This window comes from Cyanistes caeruleus, unplaced genomic scaffold (assembly GCF_971803275.1).
Source record: "Cyanistes caeruleus unplaced genomic scaffold, bCyaCae1.hap1.1 HAP1_SCAFFOLD_11, whole genome shotgun sequence".
Lineage (NCBI taxonomy): Eukaryota > Metazoa > Chordata > Aves > Passeriformes > Paridae > Cyanistes > Cyanistes caeruleus.
In genome coordinates, this window is record NW_028255883.1 from 1363362 (window position 1) to 1381671 (window position 18310).

The 18310-nt window shown below is 53.5% G+C and overlaps 1 protein-coding gene across 1 annotated transcript; it reads left to right on the forward strand.

The window, feature by feature from the left end:
• The first annotated feature begins 4786 nt into the window (after positions 1–4786).
• LOC147647300 (olfactory receptor 14C36-like) lies at positions 4787–10048 on the forward strand. The gene has a single exon (XM_086872325.1). It carries the CDS (start codon positions 8984–8986, stop codon positions 9914–9916), a length of 933 nt encoding a protein of 310 aa, XP_086728451.1. The 5' UTR covers positions 4787–8983; the 3' UTR covers positions 9917–10048.
• Positions 10049–18310: the final 8262 nt, after the last annotated feature.

The following is an 18310-nucleotide window of genomic DNA, read 5'->3' on the forward strand; positions in this document are numbered from 1 at the left end:
GAGTCTGGCCCAGGGGACATAGCTGAAATGGTGATGGCTCTGAAGTCACTGCCACTGCAGCAGCCTGGCTGGCCCTCAGCAGACATTCTGGCCAGGAGGGTTGTGAGGGCACCCAGCACATCAGAGAACCCACACAACAGCAATTCCATCCTTGGGGACAGGTGGGCACTTTCACTATGTCAGGTGACACAGCTCCTGCTCTGGTAGCAATCCTGGGATGGGGCATCCACTTCTCTGGAAAAACTGTTGCAGTTTTGTGCCACACTCATTGTAAAATATTTCCTACTTGTAACAAATCTAAATCCATTCTTGTTCAGTTTAGTGATATTGATCCTTGTTCTGTCACTGCAAGATTTGGTAGAAAATAATTTTGACCAGTGTTCCCATTTCCACAGACCATGGAGAGGACCCAAAAATCGCCCAGGATGGGGTCTGGAGGCCTCGTCACATACGCAGGAGGCAGAGGCTGAGGGCTCTGGGCTGTGCAGCTGCAAGGCCCTGCCAGAGGCAACTTGTGCAGCCCTTTGGCCATGGCTGCTGGCCCTGGGCCTGAGGCCAGCAGGGGACAAGTGACCCTGGCAGCCCTGGGGCCTCATTGCCTCCTTGTCCCTGCTCAGCAGCCTGGCAGGGGCTGCCCCATGGTGCTGCCCTTGGCATTGCACATCCCCACATGGCAGTGGCCAAGGAAGAGCCCTGAGCAATGAGGGAGGGACAGCATCTGCCTTGCCAGGGGCTGGGGCTCAGCCCTTGGCCCTTGGCATTCCTGAAACACATCCAGCTTTGCTCAGCACCACAGACACCTTTCCCTTGCTTGTCCCCAGCTGCCATCAGGGCCTCCAGTCTTCTGCTCTGCCTGGAACCTGGGGACGCTTTCTCACTCGTGTCTCTCTTATTTCAACTACAAGAAACTTCAGTGTTTCCATCTGACTTGGAGTTCTTGAGAAGTTTTTTAGAGCACACTCTGAGGGACTGAGTGTGATGCAAAGAGCCCCAAAGGCCTGAGAGGGTTCTGAAAGTCCTGGTGCTGTGTCTGTGCTGCTGAGCTGGGCCGGGCTCCTGGCCCAGAGACAGCTCCTGGCAAGGGCAGCACTGCAGAGAGACAGCTCTGGCCAGGAGCAGCTCCTGAGCACAGCCCAGCAGGGCTGGGGCCCTGCCTGGGCATCTCAGGGACACGAGCAGGCCCAGACAGAGCTCCCAGGGGCTCAGCACTGGCAGGGGCTGTGCGATGTCCCAGAGGGGGCTGTGTCACAGCGGCACCTCTGGGGCTGTGTCCTGGAGCCCCAGAGCAGCTGGGATGTCAGAAAGGGGCTGTGTGACAGCTCCGAGTGGGTTGTGTGAGGTCACAGATGGGGCTGTGACATGACAGAGTTTGTTGTGTGAGGTCACAGAGCAGCTACAGCATCATAGAGGGGATTCTGTGGCATCAGAAATCAGGGTGTGACATCAGAGTGTGGCTGTATGACATCCCAGTGTGGGCTGGGTGATACCACTTAGTAGGTTGTGACATCACAGACATTACTATGACATCAAAGGTTGAATGTATGTCATCATAGAGAGTGTTCTGACATCACAGATCAGGTTGTGACATCATAGAGTTGCTGGATGACATCACAAAGCCACTACAGGTTGGACTGTGAAATCACTGGTTGGTTGTGAGACATCACAGAACAGGCTGTGAGGCCACATGGCAGTGATGTGACATCATACAGCGGACTGTGACATCACAGAGTAGCAGTGTGACATCACAGTGTTCCCTGTGACATCACAGAGAAGAGTGTATGATGTCAGAGAGAAGGCTGTGACATCAGAGTGGGTTCTGCCACCTCAGAGGGGCTGGGGCATCACAGAATGGCTGTGGGACATTGCAAGGGCAGTGGGGTCTGGGACAGGGGGACAGGGACCTCCCCGGCAGCGTCCCCATGTCCCCCAGGGCCAGAACCTGAGCCAGGGCTCCTTCACCCTGTCACCAACAAGGGCTTGAGAGCACTTAAAAAATCCCCAGCAAGGGAGCAGCAAAAACCAGATTTAATATTAAGCACCAGCAGCACAAAGTTCCTTGGCAAGAGTCACTCTGCTCCTGACTGGACACTTCAGGCACAGCAAGGAAACAAAGCAACAACAAAACCAAACAAAATCCAGGCAATTAAACCAGAAATGAACCCAGAACTGTCCCTGTGTTTGTTTGTGTGTGTGTGTGTGTGTGTGTATGTGTGTGTGTGTGTGTGTGTGTGTGTGTGACAAGAGGACAGTGAGGGCAAGGATAAAAGGAATACAGCCTAAAAGCTCTACACAGCTCAAACTTAACAGGACTTCACTTAGACCTCAACCTTAACTGATAGCACAAATGTCACAATTTAGCAAAAGGTCTGTATTTACTATATTTAACCTAACTTATAACCTATGACTTTTTGATTTAACAGGGGGATAACCCTTAACAATATTCAACTTAGCTTATAACTTATATTCAACTTAACTCAGCAAAGAGCAACAGTAGGCAGCATTTAACTTAGTTTATACCTCGTGACTTACCCTCACTCACAGGCCTGACTGACTTAGATCTCCAAGGCACCCCAGCCCCTCCGAGAGCAACATTTCTGCCACATTTGCCAGGGTACAGTGCTGGTGTGTGCACACAGACACAAAGAGGCAGTGCAAGGCAGCTGTGAGAAATTCCCCTGCAGGGCAGGGAAATGCTCCCTGTGGATGCTTTGACATCTCCCCAGCCGGCGAAGGGCTGAGCCTGGAGGAGTGGGGGGATTGGCCCAGGCTCCGTCGTTGTTCGGGGATGCCCCAAGTGCAGCAAACGGGAGAGTTCCCGGCTCGCAGAGGCCCCACTCCGAGGGAGGTGGCTGGCCCAGGAGAGCTGCAAGGGGCTCCTTTTGGAGCGCTGTTTGTAGGGCCCCAAGAGAGGGACTTCAGGCACAGCAATGTTTCATCCAGGCCGCACTTGGCATCAACAGCTTTCTTTGCAAGGCTGAGAACAGGGATGCTGTGCCACGGAGGGAACAGAAACAGTTCCCAGGGCTGCTCCTGAAGCAAGCAGGAGCTGGTTGGCAGCAGCAGTGCCTGGGAGCAGACAGTGTTTCTGATGAGCTGCACAGGAGCTGAGCCCAGGGGCTGTTGGCCAAGGCCCAGGCCCAAGGAACATTTCTCAGCTGGCACGGCGGCCTGAGAAGGGCAGGGGGGAATGCACCAGCACAGGGCCCCATGGAACCAAGGGACATCTGTGACATTGTGGGGCACCATGGAATAAACAAAGCATTGTGACACTGTGGGGCCTCATGGAACAGTGAGACCATTGTGGTCCCCACAGAACCAAGAGGACCATTGGGATCCTGTGGGGCCTTGTGAAACCAAGAGGCCTTTGTGACACTGCAGGGCTACACGGAACCAAAGGTCCATTTTGATATTGAGGGGCCTCCTGTAATCAGTGGTCCATGGTGACACTGTGGAGCCAAAGGAGACCTTTGTGACACTGCAAATCCCCAAGCTCCATTGTGACATTTCAGGCCTCATGGAACAGAGGAGTCACGTGACATTGAGGGGCCTGTGGGACCACAGAGACCATTGTGACACTGCAAGGCCACACGGAATCGCTGGGACCATTGTGACACTGCAGGGCCTGATGGATCCTGAGGCCATTGTGACAACTCCATGGAATCAAGAGTCCACTGTGACACTGCAGGTCTTCTTATAATCAGTGCTCCACTATGACACTGCTGGATCCCATGGAATCACAGCACCATTATGACACTGCAGGGCCCCATTGAAGTAAGGGTCCGTTGTGACTCTATGGGGCCCCATAAAATCAAGGGAACACAGAAGAGGTCTGGCTGCTTTGGCCTCCCAGGGGCCACCTGACTGGTCCAACTGACCTTGACATGTTGAGGGTCTCTTCTCATCTGCTACTGAAACACTGGGAAGGCACTGTGAGTTCCTTCCTGTGGGAAAGAACTGTCCTGCTTCTCAAGGCATCCATGGCCAAAATTTGGATTCCACCTCCAACATTCCCTTGATCCAAAGACTGCTCCCAGACATATTCTGCCATTACTGACAAGTTTGGCTGGCCTTGGCCTCCTGATGTCCAGCTCTCACCTGCTTTCCAAACCCTAGACCTCTGTGCTTTCCTTCCTATAGAAAAGAATTGTCCTTCTCAGCCAGGTGCCCATGACTAAAATTGGGATTCCACTTCCAACGTTGCCTGTTGTGAGAGACTGGAGGAGATTTTGGCTGGAAACATTTTGTGTGGGGGCAGGAAGGGGCAGGTCCAGCCTTGCCCAGCCCTGTAACCCCAGCACTGCACTGCCCTGGAACCCCAATCCCACTAGAGCCTCTATCCCAGCCCAGGACTGACTGCCAGTCCCTGGCACATCAAAGGCGATGCTCCACACTCACCTCTGGAGCCACCAGCCCAGCTCCTGAGTGACCAAATGATCGGAAATCCCACCTGGGGAAGGGCTCAGGAAGACCAAGGGGTATTTAAGGCTGACCACAAGGAAAACACACATCTTGACCCTACCTCCTCTTGGGATTTCTCTCTGAACACTGCTGGAATCCAGGAGTTGGTAGATCTGTGTGTCTTTCTCTGTATCTTCTTTGTCTTTCTCTCTTTTTGTGTCTTTTTCGGTACTCTTGCAAATTTGGATTAACCTAAAATTGAATGGGTTTATAGTTTGTGAAGTTGAATGGGCCAAATTAATGCTTTGAGAAATGTTTATTGTTGATTGAATGCCATATTAAACCATTTGTCAAACTTTCTCTGATTTACCAATAAAGACTGTTTTCTGGTTTTGTCCTCTTATCAGAAGATCTCTTATCAGTATTTCTCCAGTGCATCCAACTCAGAGGACACAAAGAAATGTAATTCCTTTTAAAGGTCTCCTTGAGAGAGTTGTTTGGGGGATGGGGCTCAGGCCTTGGCTCTCCTGCTTGGCACAGCCCAGACAGGGCTTTCACAGCCCCATTCCACACTCCATTTCCCACCTGGAGCCGCTGGTGCCTCTGAGTTCTGCTTCCCCAGCCCCAGGGACGCTCTCCTTGTCTGCCCATTCCCCCACAGTCTCTGGGCAGGGACGGCCTCAGTGGGGGCTGCTGACATCCTCAGCAACTTGGAGGCTGCTGCTGCTGCTGCCTTTTCCTTCTCCAGAGGCTTGTTCAGCCTTCAGCTCTTCAGGTCAGGAATTCAGTGCCCCAGGGCTCACTCACATTCTGAACACCTTAACAAGCCAAACCTCTGGAAACCACTTGATTCATGTTTCCAGATTGGATGGGGATTGCCATGGCACCCAAACCCAGCAGTGGGGTCAGTGCAGTGTCCATGGCAACAGCCCCTTGCAATGGCCCAGGGCAGGTTGGGATGATAATCCACCCACACAGCTGGCCCAGGGCAGCTCTGCAGTGCCCTTCCCCACAGCCTGTCTGCACAGAAACACTCCCAGGGCTCTCAGCACTTCCCTTCCCTCACTCTTGGCTCACTCACACACCTCCCAACAACCCACTTGGTGCTTTCAGATGCCAGGAGTTCAAAGCTTGGCTGGCCTTCAGCAGCTGCTCTAATTCTGCCTTCAGCCAACTCTGGCTTTGTGTTCATTGTAGAACTTCCTGTGTGTCTGAAACATTCCTTGCATGGTTCTGCCTTGGGGAAGGGGAAGCTCCTTGGTGGCACCTTGGGCTTGGCACACACTTGAGGAGGGTGTCTGTTTTCCATACGGAAACTCAGGAGTTTTAGAATGCTAAAATTAAAGAAGGAAAACCCCTCTTTGCCTGAGTGCAGCCAGTTGTGTGAGCAAAGCAGGTCCCAGGGGAGTGAGGAGAGACAGGATGGGGCTGGGGAATGTGGAGCAAGGTCGTCCACACTGGGTCAGACCTCAAGACACAGCTTCTCTGACCTGGCCAGACCTTCTTAGGAGAGACCCTGGACCAATATCCATTACTGAATGCTACAATCCCTCTGCTCCAAAGAGAACAGGAATAAAAGATGCCCCTTAAAATAGGAATACATATTTCTTAGAAGCTCATAGAACTATTTCTCCGTAACGATTGTAGAAAACTTTCCTAAAAACTGCACCAGACCAGAGGGAAATCAAGGCAGAGCCATGGTTTATTAGGACTTGCTTGATCCTAATGAGTCCCATGGTGCATTTGGAGCTCAGCCCTTGAACCTCAGGGCCTGAGAGGAGATTGCATAAGCCTTTCCAGAAGTCCAAGTCAGAAAAAAACCCAAAGTGTCTCGTTTCATTAATGGGTGCCACTGAGGTCCATCCCCAACACAGGCTCCTCATGGACTCTTTGGAGGACAGAATTGGAGGCCAGGATTGCACAAAAATCTCTCAGAGAGACTCAGTGTGGAAAGGAAAATCCAAAGTCGCTGAAAAAACCCTGAGTATCTCAAAGTATTGATGAGCCCCACTCAGTGTCAATGCAAAGCTCCCAGGGGACTCATTAAAGCAGATAATTGGGGCCATGATTGCACAAACTTCTCAGAAGAAGTTTTCTCAGAAGTGGGAAGGAGAAAGGAAAGTGCCTTAAGAACCTGAAGTACCTTGAAGCATTAATGAGCCCCACTGAGTGTTGTTACTGACAAAGCTTCTCAAGGGACTAATTACAGCAGATAATTGGAGATCATGATTGCACAAACCTCTCAGAGACTCCAAGGCAAAAGTAAAAGCCAAAGTCCTTTGAAAAAGCTGCAGTTCCTGAGAGCATGAAGGAGCCCCCAGGGCCATTCCTGAGCAAGGCTCCTCAGGGACTCCTTCCAGCAGATCCCTGAGGCCACTGGCATGTGGCCTAGGGGGGATGCTGAGGGCAGGCCAAGGGGGTGACAGTGGCCAGCCTTGCTGGGGTTGTGCCAGGAGGCCCCAGGGCCCCAGGACAAGGTGTCTCCTCACAGCCCTTGCTGGCACAGAGGCTGCTGTGGCCCAGGGCACCAAGACTTGGCTTCTCTTTATCCCCACCTGTCATCAGTGCCTCCTGTTCTCTGCCCTGCCTGGGGCCTGGGGACACTTTCTCAGTCACATCCCTCAGTGGGACCCATTAAAAGGAAAAGAAACTTTGGAGTTGGATTCTGACTTGGACTTCTTGAGAAGTTTCTTCCCCTCCCTCTCAGGGACTGATGTTCAGGGCCTCAGCACAAAGGCCCAAGAGGGTCATTAAAGTCCTGCTGCTGTGTCTGTGCTGCTGAGCTGGGCCAGGCTCTTGGCACAGAGGCAGTTACTGGAAACCAAGAGGAGCTTCAAAAGCACATTTCTCTTGCTGAGCAGCTCTTCTCCCAGCCCAGCAGGGCTGGGGCACTGCCTGCAGCCACCCTGGGGCACAGCCCAGAGGCACAGAGAGCTTCAATCAGTCAGGGCTGGGAAGGTGCTGAGAAGTGCCTGGGGCACAATCCCTCCCAGCCCTTGACACAGGAAGCCTCTGGCTGCAGGACAATGCAGCTGCAGCTCCTGGAGCCATCTCCTAAAGCTGGAACATCCCAAGTGCCTAGGGACTCTGTGAGTACAGCTCTGAGTATTTCTGCTGGAGGGGAACTTGAATGCTCATGAAGCTCTGACATGCTGAGGCCTTCTGATCAGTCATAGAATATTTCCAAGACAAGGATTTTCATAAAAATGAGGACATTTCCTAAGACTTTGTATTCAAATTCCTAATATTGCAGAACGGCAGGGAGGAGGGGGGAGGATAAATATTAAAGATATTATGAATTTTGACAAGTTCTTGAGACATGCAGACTGTTACTTTTAGTGATCAGTAGCTTCACAGGAGATAGCTAATGTGCATTCAGCCACTCTGCCCATGGACAGCACCAGCATCACCTTTGCTGGACCCATCAGCCTTAATCTGAGCTGTCCTTTCTCCAAGCTGCAAACAGAACCTGCCCCCAGCCAGAGCCCTGCAAACAGGCAGCGTTCTGTCAGGCCAAGGAGAGTGCACAGAGATTTGGGATCTGTGGGTGCTGGCAGGGAGAGATCAGACACAGGGAAACACCTGCAGGAGGAAAATCTCCAGGAAGCAGAGAGAAGATCAGGGAATGAGAGTAAACAAAAGCCCAGAAATCCTGTGACAGAGAGTTTAGAGATGTCCATAGGAGCCCCTGCAGTGCAGCCCCTCCCTCTGAACAAGCCCCCTCCCTCCTGTCCCCCCAGCCCAGCCTCTGCCCTCAGGGCTGGGCTCCCAGGTGTGAAGCCCCTCCTGTGCAGGCAGAGCTGCAGCAGAGCCGTGGGGCAGCTCTGCAGCCCCGGGCCCAGGTTCCTCTGCAGAGCACAGGGCTGGGAGCAGCTGCCCAGCACTGGGGGCTCTGGCGGGGGGCACAGCTGGCTCAGGGGGACGCTGTCCCCAGTGCCCGGCTGTGGGCAATGCTGGCAGTGCAGCCAGGGAAGGAGCTGGATCTCCCTTCATCCAAAGCCATCATATGGACACTTGGAAGTCTCCCTGAGATTTCAGTCCCAGCTGGGAGCTTCAATGCAGAATGCAAACCTGTCCTAGAGCATGTTTGTGTTATCTGAAAGACCCACGGGGGAAGGTAGAGGTGTTCTGACAGTGACAATGCTGTTGGGTTGGTGAGATGAGCAATGTGAGTCCTTGGATACAAAGGTGGAGCTGGGCTGTGGTGGATCCATCTGCTCTCAGCAATACCTGATGATCTTTAAGGAAATATCAGATGATCTTTAAGGAAAACAGGGGAGAGTAAACATCCTTCATGTGAGGAAAGTGAAAGCCCAGAGAAACTCCAAATGAATGAAGTGACAGATCATCTCCCCTCAGTCTCCAGTCATCAGCTTGCATCAGGGAACTCACTCTGTTCTACCAGAGGGCAGCAGAAATGCTGAGAGTTTCTGATAGCCAAAAATACCAGGAGAGACATGGGGGGGGCTTAAAAAGAAAAACTCTGTGTTGCAGAGGAAGGTGCATGAGAAATGGTTTTGATTTCTCCTGTAACTCTTCACTGTCTTTTTCCTCATGAACAGGTCCCCATGCCCAGCCACAGCAAATGTCCAACAGCAGCTCCATCAGCCACTTCCTCCTGCTGGCATTGGCAGACACGTGGCAGCTGCAGCTCCTGCACTTCTGCCTCTTCCTGGGCATCTCCCTGGCTGCCCTCCTGGGCAACGGCCTCATCATCAGCGCCGTAGCCTGCAGCCACCACCTGCACAGCCCCATGATCTTCTTCCTGCTCAACCTGGCCCTGACTGACCTGGGCTCCATCTGCACCACTGTGCCCAAAGCCATGCACAATTCCCTCTGGGACACCAGGACCATCTCCTATGCAGGATGTGCTGCACAGTTATTTATTCTTGTCTTTTTCATCTCAGCAGAGTATTCCCTGCTGACCATCATGTGCTATGACCGCTACGTGTCCATCTGCAAACCCCTGCACTACGGGACCCTCCTGGGCAGCAGAGCTTGTGCCCACATGGCAGCAGCTGCCTGGGCCAGTGGCTTTCTCAGTGCTCTCATGCACACAGCCAATACATTTTCCCTGCCCCTGTGCCATGGCAATGTCCTGGGCCAGTTCTTCTGTGAGGTGCCCCAGATTCTCAAGTTCACCTGCTCCAAATCCTATCTCAGGGAAATTTGGCTTCTTCCTGTTGGTGTGTGTTTAACTTTTAGTTGTTTTGTGTTCATTGTTTTCTCCTATGTGCAGATCTTCAGGGCTGTGCTGAGGATCCCCTCTGAGCAGGGATGGCACAAAGCCTTTTCCACCTGCCTCCCTCACCTGGCTGTGGTCTCTCTGTTCCTCAGCACTGCAGCATTTGCCTACCTGAAGCCCCCCTCCATCACCTCCCCATCCCTGGATCTGGCCCTGTCAGTTCTGTACTCGGTGCTGCCTCCAGCCCTGAACCCCCTCATCTACAGCCTGAGGAACCAGGAGCTCAAGGCTGCAGTGTGGACACTGATGACTGGATGGTTTCAGAAACATTAAACTGCAGGCCAATTTCTGCAAATCACTTGTAATAAAAGTCATCTTTGATTCTTCTTGTTGGTTTCATTTTGGATGTTTTCTTTGTTTTCATTTTTAGATCTTGTCCACAATAAAATATCATTGTTTGTGCCATTTCTCATTTTGTTTCTCTCTTCATCTTCCCTTTGGCCACAGACTGTGCCAATGAGTGGCTGCGCTCTTGGTAGCTTTAAAGGAACTAAAGGATCTCCTAGAAAAGTTTTCTCCTGAGATCTCCTTTTTGTTCCCCTCTCTGGAGCTGCAGCAGCAGTGTCTGTGTGCAGAGCTGGGGCAGATCAGTGCTGGCACAGCAGCTGTGCCCAGGAGCAGCAGCACTTGGTGTTGCCAGTGCTGCTCCCGTGCCACTGCCCCGCTGCCCTCCTGCCCTGGTGTTGCTGCAGGGCCTGAGTGCTCTCGGGGCCGGGCACAGCCCTGGGGGTGGCAGTGCCAGGGCTGCAGCAGGGACAGGCCATGGGCACTGCTGGGGCAGCGCTGACGCCTCAGGGCAGGGCCTGGGGGCTCCAGGCTCATTGTCCAGGCTCTCTCAAGAACACACCCAGGCCAATGCTCAGCACAGAAAACCCCCGTGAGCAGCCCCAGGGTGGCCGTGGGCAGGCTGGGGGCAAACAGCATGGCTGGGGCTCTGCAAGGTCCCTGGGGGAGACAGGAAGGAGCAGCAGAGCAGGGGCTGATCCATCCCCATTGCTCTGGACACCCCAGCACAGCATCCCAGAGAATCCTCATGGAGCTGCCAACAACATCCCCCCTGTGCAGCCCTGGCCCCTCCCCCAGCTCAGAGAGGTGCCGCATCCTTGCAGGCACAGACACAGCAGCACTGGCTCAGGAGCCCCTGTTTGCACTGCCCAGAGCAGGTGTCAGCACCCCTATGGTGCTGCTGTGGGGAGATGAACCTGAGGGAGCACAAATGCCATCAGCCCCAGGGGCCAGGAAGGGCTGGGGGACGGGAGGGAAAACACTCAGGTTTGTCGTGGCCTCTGAAGTCACACAGAAAGTTTGTACTCATGAGCTGTGAGTTTCCTGTGCCACTGCAGATGTTGTTGCTCAGAGCCAGGGCTGCCTGGCAGTCACCCCCAGACTGCCTTGAGCATTTCCTTTACTTTACCTTTGCTTTCTTTACTCTTCCTGCTCCAGATTTCTTCCTATTTCCCACCCCTATTCCCTCCCCTGCAAACAGCCCATCCCTGTTTGCCCTTTCCTCTCTGCCCCCACTCCCCATTTCAGTTCCTGAGCTGGCACCATGAGAAGGTCCCTCGGGGAGCAGGATCATCCTACAGGTGCTTCAGGAATTGTCTGCAGGGTTCTGCAGTGCCTCATGCTGCTCCCTTGCCAGAGGCAGCACAGGCCAGGGGGGCACATCTGGGCTACTGTGTCTGGCTGTGGGGCTCCCTTTTCTGGGCAACGACGAGGAGCTGGAAAGGCTTTGAAGGACTGACAGGATGGGTTTTGGGGGCTGTGTGGAGAAGCTGAGGGACCTGGGCTGCTGGAAGTTGCGAAGAGAAGGCCCAGGGCTCATCCTGCACCTGCTCCAAGGGTGGTTTCAGAGAATCACAGAGTTAGCAAAGTTGGAAAAGACCTTGGAGATCATCAAGTCCAACTTGTGCCATGACACCACCTTGTCTTCCCTGAACCTCCTCTTCTCCTGGATTAACAACCCCATCTCCCTCAGCTTCCCCTCACACAATGTGTGCTCCAGACCTGTCACCAGCCTTGTTGCCCTTCTCTGGACACTCTCCAACCCTTCCATGTCTTTCCAAAATTATGGGCCCAGAACTGGACACAGCACTCGAGGTGCAGCTCAACCAGTGCCAAGCATAGGGGAAGAATCCCTGGCCTGGTCCTGATGACCACACTGTTCCTGATCCAGGCCAGGTGCCATTGGCCTCCTTGGCCACCTGGGCACACTGATGGTTCATGCCCAGCCTGCTGTCCATCAGTGCCCCAGCTCCCTTTCTGCCTGCCTGCTGGCCAGCCTCTCTGTCCCCAGCCTGGAGCACTGCAGGGGTTGTTGCGGCCAAAGTGTAGGACCCAGCACTTGGACTTGTTAAACCTCACCTTGTTGGGTCTGGCCCCTGGATCCAGCCTGTCCAAGTCCCTGTGCAGAACCCTCCTATCCTGCAGCACATCAACACTCCCAGCCAACTTGGTGTCACCACGGTTCCATGAGGCCCTAGAGTGTCACAATGGTCTCCAGGATTCCATCAGGCCGCCCAGAGTCACAAAGTCCCTTTGGTTCCCTGGGGCCCTGCAGTATCCCAATGGCCCCATCATGACATGACGTCCTGCTCTGTCACAATGTTCTGCATGCTTCCACAAGGCCCTGCAGTGTCATAGGGGCCTCTTGGTTCCATGAGGCCTCCGAGTGCCACAATGAATCCCTTGGTGGTGCAGTGCCACAGTGGAGCCCAGGTTACACAAGATCCTGCAGTGTCACCCTTGGTTCCATGGGGCACTACAATGTCACAGGTGTTCCCTTAGTTCCAGGAGTCCCTGCAATGGAACAATGGCCCCTTGATCCCACTGGGGCCCAGGGTCTCACCAGGGTCTCCTTGGTTCCACAGTGGCCCCTTGGTTCCACAAGGCCCAGCAGTGTCACAGTGGCCTCTGTGGTTCCACAAGGACCCCGACTGTCACCATGGACTCCTTGTTTCCATGTAGCCCCACGGTGTCCCAATGGCTCTTTGGCTCTTTGGTGCCATGTGGGACAGTGTCACTGTGGTCCTCTGAGTTCCACCAGGCCCCGCAGTGTCACAGTGGCCCCCTTGCTTCCCCAGGGCCCTGCAGGGTCACAATCATCAGAGAATCAACCAGGCTGGAAAAGGCCTTGGAGAGCATCAAGTCCAACCTGTGACCCAACACCACCTTGTCACCCAGACCATGGCACTCAGTGCCACATCCAGACTGTCCTTAAACACTTCCAGGGACGGTCACTCACCCAGCTCCCTGGACAGCTCATTCCAATGCCCAATCATCCTTCCTGTGGAGAATATTTCCTAATGTCCAGCCTAAACGTCCCCTGGTGCAGCTTCAGGCTGTGTCCACTTGTCCTGGGACTGTTCCCTGGGTAAAGAGCCTGACCTCCACCTGGCTGCACCCTCCTGTCAAGTTGTTGCAGAGAGTGATGAGATCTCCCCTGAGCCTCCTCTTCTCCAGGATAAACAACCCCAGCTCCCTCAGCCGCTCCTCACAAGATGTGTGCTCCAGCAGCCTTGTTGCCCTTCTCTGGACATGCTCCAGCCCCTCCATGTCTTTCCAAAATTGGGGGCCCAGTACTGGACACAGCACTCGAGATGAAGCTCAACCAGTGCCAAGCATAGGGGAAGAATCCCTGGCCTGGTCCTGATGACCACACTGTTCCTGATCCAGGCCAGGTGCCATTGGCCTCCTTGGCCACCTGGGCTCACTGATGGCTCATGCTCAGCCTGCTGTCCATCAGTGCCCCAGGTCCCTTTCTGCCTGCCTGCTGGCCAGCCTCTCTGTCCCCAGCCTGGAGCACTGCAGGGCTTGTTTTGGCCAAAGTGCAGGACCCGGCACTTGAACTTGTTAATCCTCACCTTGTTGGGTTTGGCCCCTGGATCCAGCCTGTCCAGGTCCCTGTGCAGAACCCTCCGACCCTGCAGCACATCAACACTCCCAGACAACTCGGTGTCACCATGGTTCCATGGGGCCCTAGAGTGTCACAATGGTCTCCAGGATTCCATCAGGCCTCCCATCCATCCATCTTTGGATTATACTGGGAGTGACTGGACTCATATTGGGAGTATCTGAGAGTGACTGGCAACATACCTTGCACATCATCCCTCATACTGGGGGTGACTGGGAGCAACTAGGAGCACGCTGGGGGCAAATGGCATCATACTGGGACTGACTGGGTTGATCTAGCCAGAGGCAACTGGGACCATCCTGGGAGTGCTGGCATGTGACAAGGATCATCCTGGAACTTACAGGGCTCATATGGGTGTTGAAAGGGAGTAACTGGGATCTCTGAATACCACAGGTTCCTTTCCCACTCTCTGAAAAAGGAGCTTCACAGTATCCATGTGTGAGGTGACCTTCACCTGAACCCGACGCTGTTAGGAGAAAAAGCTGCCTGTGATGGGAACTCCCACACAACAAGTCAATGCCTATAGAGAGCATTTTCCTTTCACAACTTCCCTCCTGGAGCCACAGTCCTTTTGGATCACACAACAGGCAAGAGAACAACACAAAATACTTGGCTGTGTCCAGGTTTTGGCTGGACCAGCAAACGGAGGGAGTGCCAGGGTCCACTGCCACAGACTCTCCTCTTGGGGAACAGAACCCCCCCAGGCTCCATTCCAAATGCTGTGCACACCCTGCTGGCTTAGAAATAAACCCTTTTTTTAAGAAACTTTTGGCAGGAGCTCTCCCAAACATATGGCATTTAATGGCAATTTTCTTTCAAAATCACATCCATTCCAAAGGAAGAACAGAAAGCCCACAGCAATCCCAAAGGCACATATGGTACACCTGGGGAAATGCTCGACTTAGGGGCCAAGTGGGTTAAAAAATACCCATAAGAAGCCCCAGAGTCCAGAGTGCAAACTGCAGCAACCACTTACTGGATCATTTTGGCTGTGCTGCTCACATCTGCAGACTGTCTGTCCCCCTGCCAGGACAGAAGGACACCCGTCAGGGGCTGGGCTGGCTGCTGAGAATGCCTCAGGCAGGAGGATCCTCAGGCAATGAGCAGGCACCCAGAGCCGCTCTGACACTGAGGCCTCTGTGCCCCACAGCAACGGGAACACCACAAGGACATGGCAACATTCCTGTGACATCACAGCAGCAGCTCACCCAAAAACCTCCTGGAAGGTTCTCCTGGGTCACCAAGGAGCACAAAGGATCCTCAGAGGGCACAACCTATTGCCCTCCAAAGGATCCAAGAGGAACTCAGAAAATGCAGCAAACGAGGACACCCCCCCAGCCCAGCCTGGACACTCAGAAGGAACAAAGATGTGACCAAAGAAAAGAAAACACAACTTCTGTTCACTGATGCTTCTGATTAAAACCAGCAAGGCTTGTTCCCTCTGGGATCTTTGTTCTAGTTCTAAAAACAAACAAGATTCTCTGCTGTAAATGTACAGAAAGCAGGAACTTGGGGGAAAAGAAGGATGAGAGTGCCAAAGCCTTGTGTGACTTCTTGGACATCCTGTGGCTGAGGGTGTCCAAGGCAATGGACTCACAAGCGGGGTCCCTGCCCTCTCGACTGACAGCTGCCATCTCTCCTTCAGCCCCACACTTATCTCAAACAACCTCCTGTCAAGGGCCTCCATCCACACATTCCATCACCAACCAGAGATGCTCATCAACCAGGTCACCCAGCATCCCTGAGGCCACAGCAGGGAGTGCTCCTGGCATCTGGTACAGCACTGTGGCTTTCCTGGGATCCTTCTGGTGTCTGTGGTTGAGAGGAGTGGGGTGGATGGAATCAGGATGGGTCACAGATCAGCAGCCCCACTGCAAGCAGTGCTTTCTCCTGCTGTGTGGGGACCATGTGGTGACTGATATTGGGACTCCTCTGGCTTTGGCTCCTGCAGAGCACACAGTGGGTCAGCCTCAGTGGGCTGAGGGAAGGGGTCCCATGGAAACCCAGCACAGGCATTTCTCTTTGGAGAGAATTTCTCTTTCTACAGTGAGAAAGGAGAAGAAGAGACTTTCCTGTCTGCTGAGATTCCCTCTCCTCCTTCAGCAGCCATACCACAATCCATCAGTACCAGAGTTGATAGGATCACTTCCCTACCAGGGAGCACAAGGCACTCAAAACTGAACCGTGCCAGAGCCCAGCCCTGCCTGCCCATTTGGAGGGTGTGGGGGAATGGAATTTCAGCTGGAGTTGACCCACAATGATACTTTGCCACTTGTGGGTTTCTCACAGCCTTAGAAGGAGTTTGAGATCTCTCCCAACACCTGCTCACCCTTCAAGTGCACACACGTGCCTGGGGACAATTCAGGTTCACTGGAGTGGTGGCTGCTTCCCTTTGAAACAGGAGCTGTTGCCTTTTCTGGTGTGCTTAACTCCTTTCTAACTATTAGAAAGTGGGAGAGTAAAGGAAATGACCCTGGTGGTAGGGGACCAGAACCTTGGAAAAAGATGAAACGTCTTTTGTCTGATTTACAAATTAAAACTCTTTCATTTATTCCTTTAGTACTAATCTTTTACTACAAACAAAAGCATGTTTCTGAGCTGATTGTTGGGATTCAGGGCTTCATTTCTTGTTCTTGTTGTTATTATTATTTATTAGTATTACTTTTCATTGTTAAGACTTTTAAATCTTAGACACTAATAACAATGGCTGGATGTCACACTGAAATGTATGTGAAACACACATTGAAAAACAATGACTGAAAGTCTCTTGCTTTTCCCACTGGGATAAAACTGTACAGTCAAGTCCAAGTTGCAAGTGCATTCTCAAGATGGAAAATCCTGTTAATGGTGGGTCTGGTGTGGTTTGGAGCTGGGGAAGGGTCTCATCCTCTCCCAGAGCTGCCCCAAGCCCGCTCTGCTGCCACGTCTGCACTCACAGCCCCTCACGGCTGCCCTGCCCTGGGGACATGGTGGCACCCCCTCCTGCCAGGGCTGAGGCTCCTCATGGCCCCTCACAGCCCCTCACGGCTCCATGGAACTTCTCATGGCCCTGTAGAACCTCTCATAGCCCCTCACAGCCCTTCATTTCCCCTCACAGCCCCTCACGGCCCCTCACAGCCCCAGGCGCGGGGCTCCTCCCAAAGGAGAAGGGGTCGGGCCCTGCTTGTTCTCCTTTTATTTCGGTCCCTTCACAGCGCCGAGTAAAGAAAGGCTGAATGGAGCCTTTCGCCAGCGTTTCCCTCGGGCTTCATTGCGGGCTGAAGCTCTGTGCTGGCGCTGGCCCGAGCACCAACATCCCTGCAGCCCCCAAGGCCTTTGCTGTCCCCCCGTGTCCATTCCCTGTCCCCGAGTCCCGCCCGGCTCTGGCAGCAGCAGCAGCCGCAGCGCAGCGGGCGCAGGCCCGGCCCGGCCGGGGCTCCCGGCCACGAGCAGCAGCAGCGCCGGCCCTTCCCACCTGCTCCTGCCTCGGCTCCCCAGGGCTTTTGCCAGGGCAATTCTGGACTACAGCAACAATCCCCCACAAACAGCCCTCAGGCTTCCTCAGGGCCCGCCTCTGCTGCCCTGAGCCAGCCCTCAGAGGAAGAAAGGATCGGGTTCCAGCGCTGTTTTCAGCTCTGTTTTACTCACCCTGAGGTGACAGCAGGAGGCTGTTGGTGCCTTTGCCTTGGCAATTGTAGATCTCGTCTGCTTTTGTCCCTCTTCTGCCTGCCACCTGAATTTTATCTGCAAAACTACAATTGCCTCTTTCAATCAGTGCTACCCACTGTGCTTTAGTGATCAGTAACTCAGGATTTTTTGTCTCAGACATCATGAGTAGCAGATTTTGAAATGCCCTCAAGTCCCTGAGCACTAAGTCGAGGGGAATGAAAGCCACACAGCTGGACATTTGCAGTGCTCAAACACAGCCCTGTTGCTGCTGCAGCTGAAATAGAATCAAGTGACAGAGGCCATCACAGAAATTGCTTCTGCAGTGGCAAATAAAATGAAAAAATCCACCAGGAGAAAGGAAAAACAGAACTTGTCACTTAATTATTTTTTCCAAGCAGCAGCAGAAAGTGGAGATGCCCAGAAGTATTTCCAGCTGCTGCTGATCCCAGCTGGAGCCCAGCCTGCTGCCCAGTCCCAGTGGGAACCTGAGCCCAGCCCGGGCAGCTCCCGCAGTGTCGGGAGCTCAGCGCACGCGGGGCAGGCCCAGAGCCCCGGGCACGGCCGCCCATTGCGGGGCAGCGGCACAGACGGAATGTCCTGCGGCCCAAACCTCCTGCTCCTCACACACAGCTCCCATCGTCCTCCCCCTCCTCCTCTCCTGGCATGGCACAAATTCCAGCTCCGAGGAGGCTTCCCAAGAGAGGCCTCAGGCTCCTGTTTCAGCCTGAGTGTCCCTGCAGAGGAACAGGGCATCTTTCAGGCACTTCCACAAGCTCCAGGTTCTCATTTCCTGGGCAATCTGCCATGCAAACAGCCTTGCCAGAAAGGACAAAAGCAAAGGGAATTAATTGGGAATTATTAGGAAAAAATGACCCTTCTTAACAGACAAAGTTCACCAAGTCATTCCCTCCATTTGTCGTTTTCACATTCTTTCTCTCATCTACTGAGAGGTCCAGCTTATCATGTTCTGCTGCTTGTCATCCACTGATTGTGCTCTTGATTTGTACCAGTGCAAGAGATGTAGAATCATCTAAACTGAACACACAAACTCCCTCTGTCAGCCCATTTTCATGTTCCAGATCACTTTCAAGGTGTCCATGGGGCTA

Excerpts from the sequence above, each read along its gene's own strand:
- LOC147647300 (XM_086872325.1), top strand. The coding sequence starts at position 8,984 with ATGTCCAACAGCAGCTCCATCAGCCACTTCCTCCTGCTGGCATTGGCA.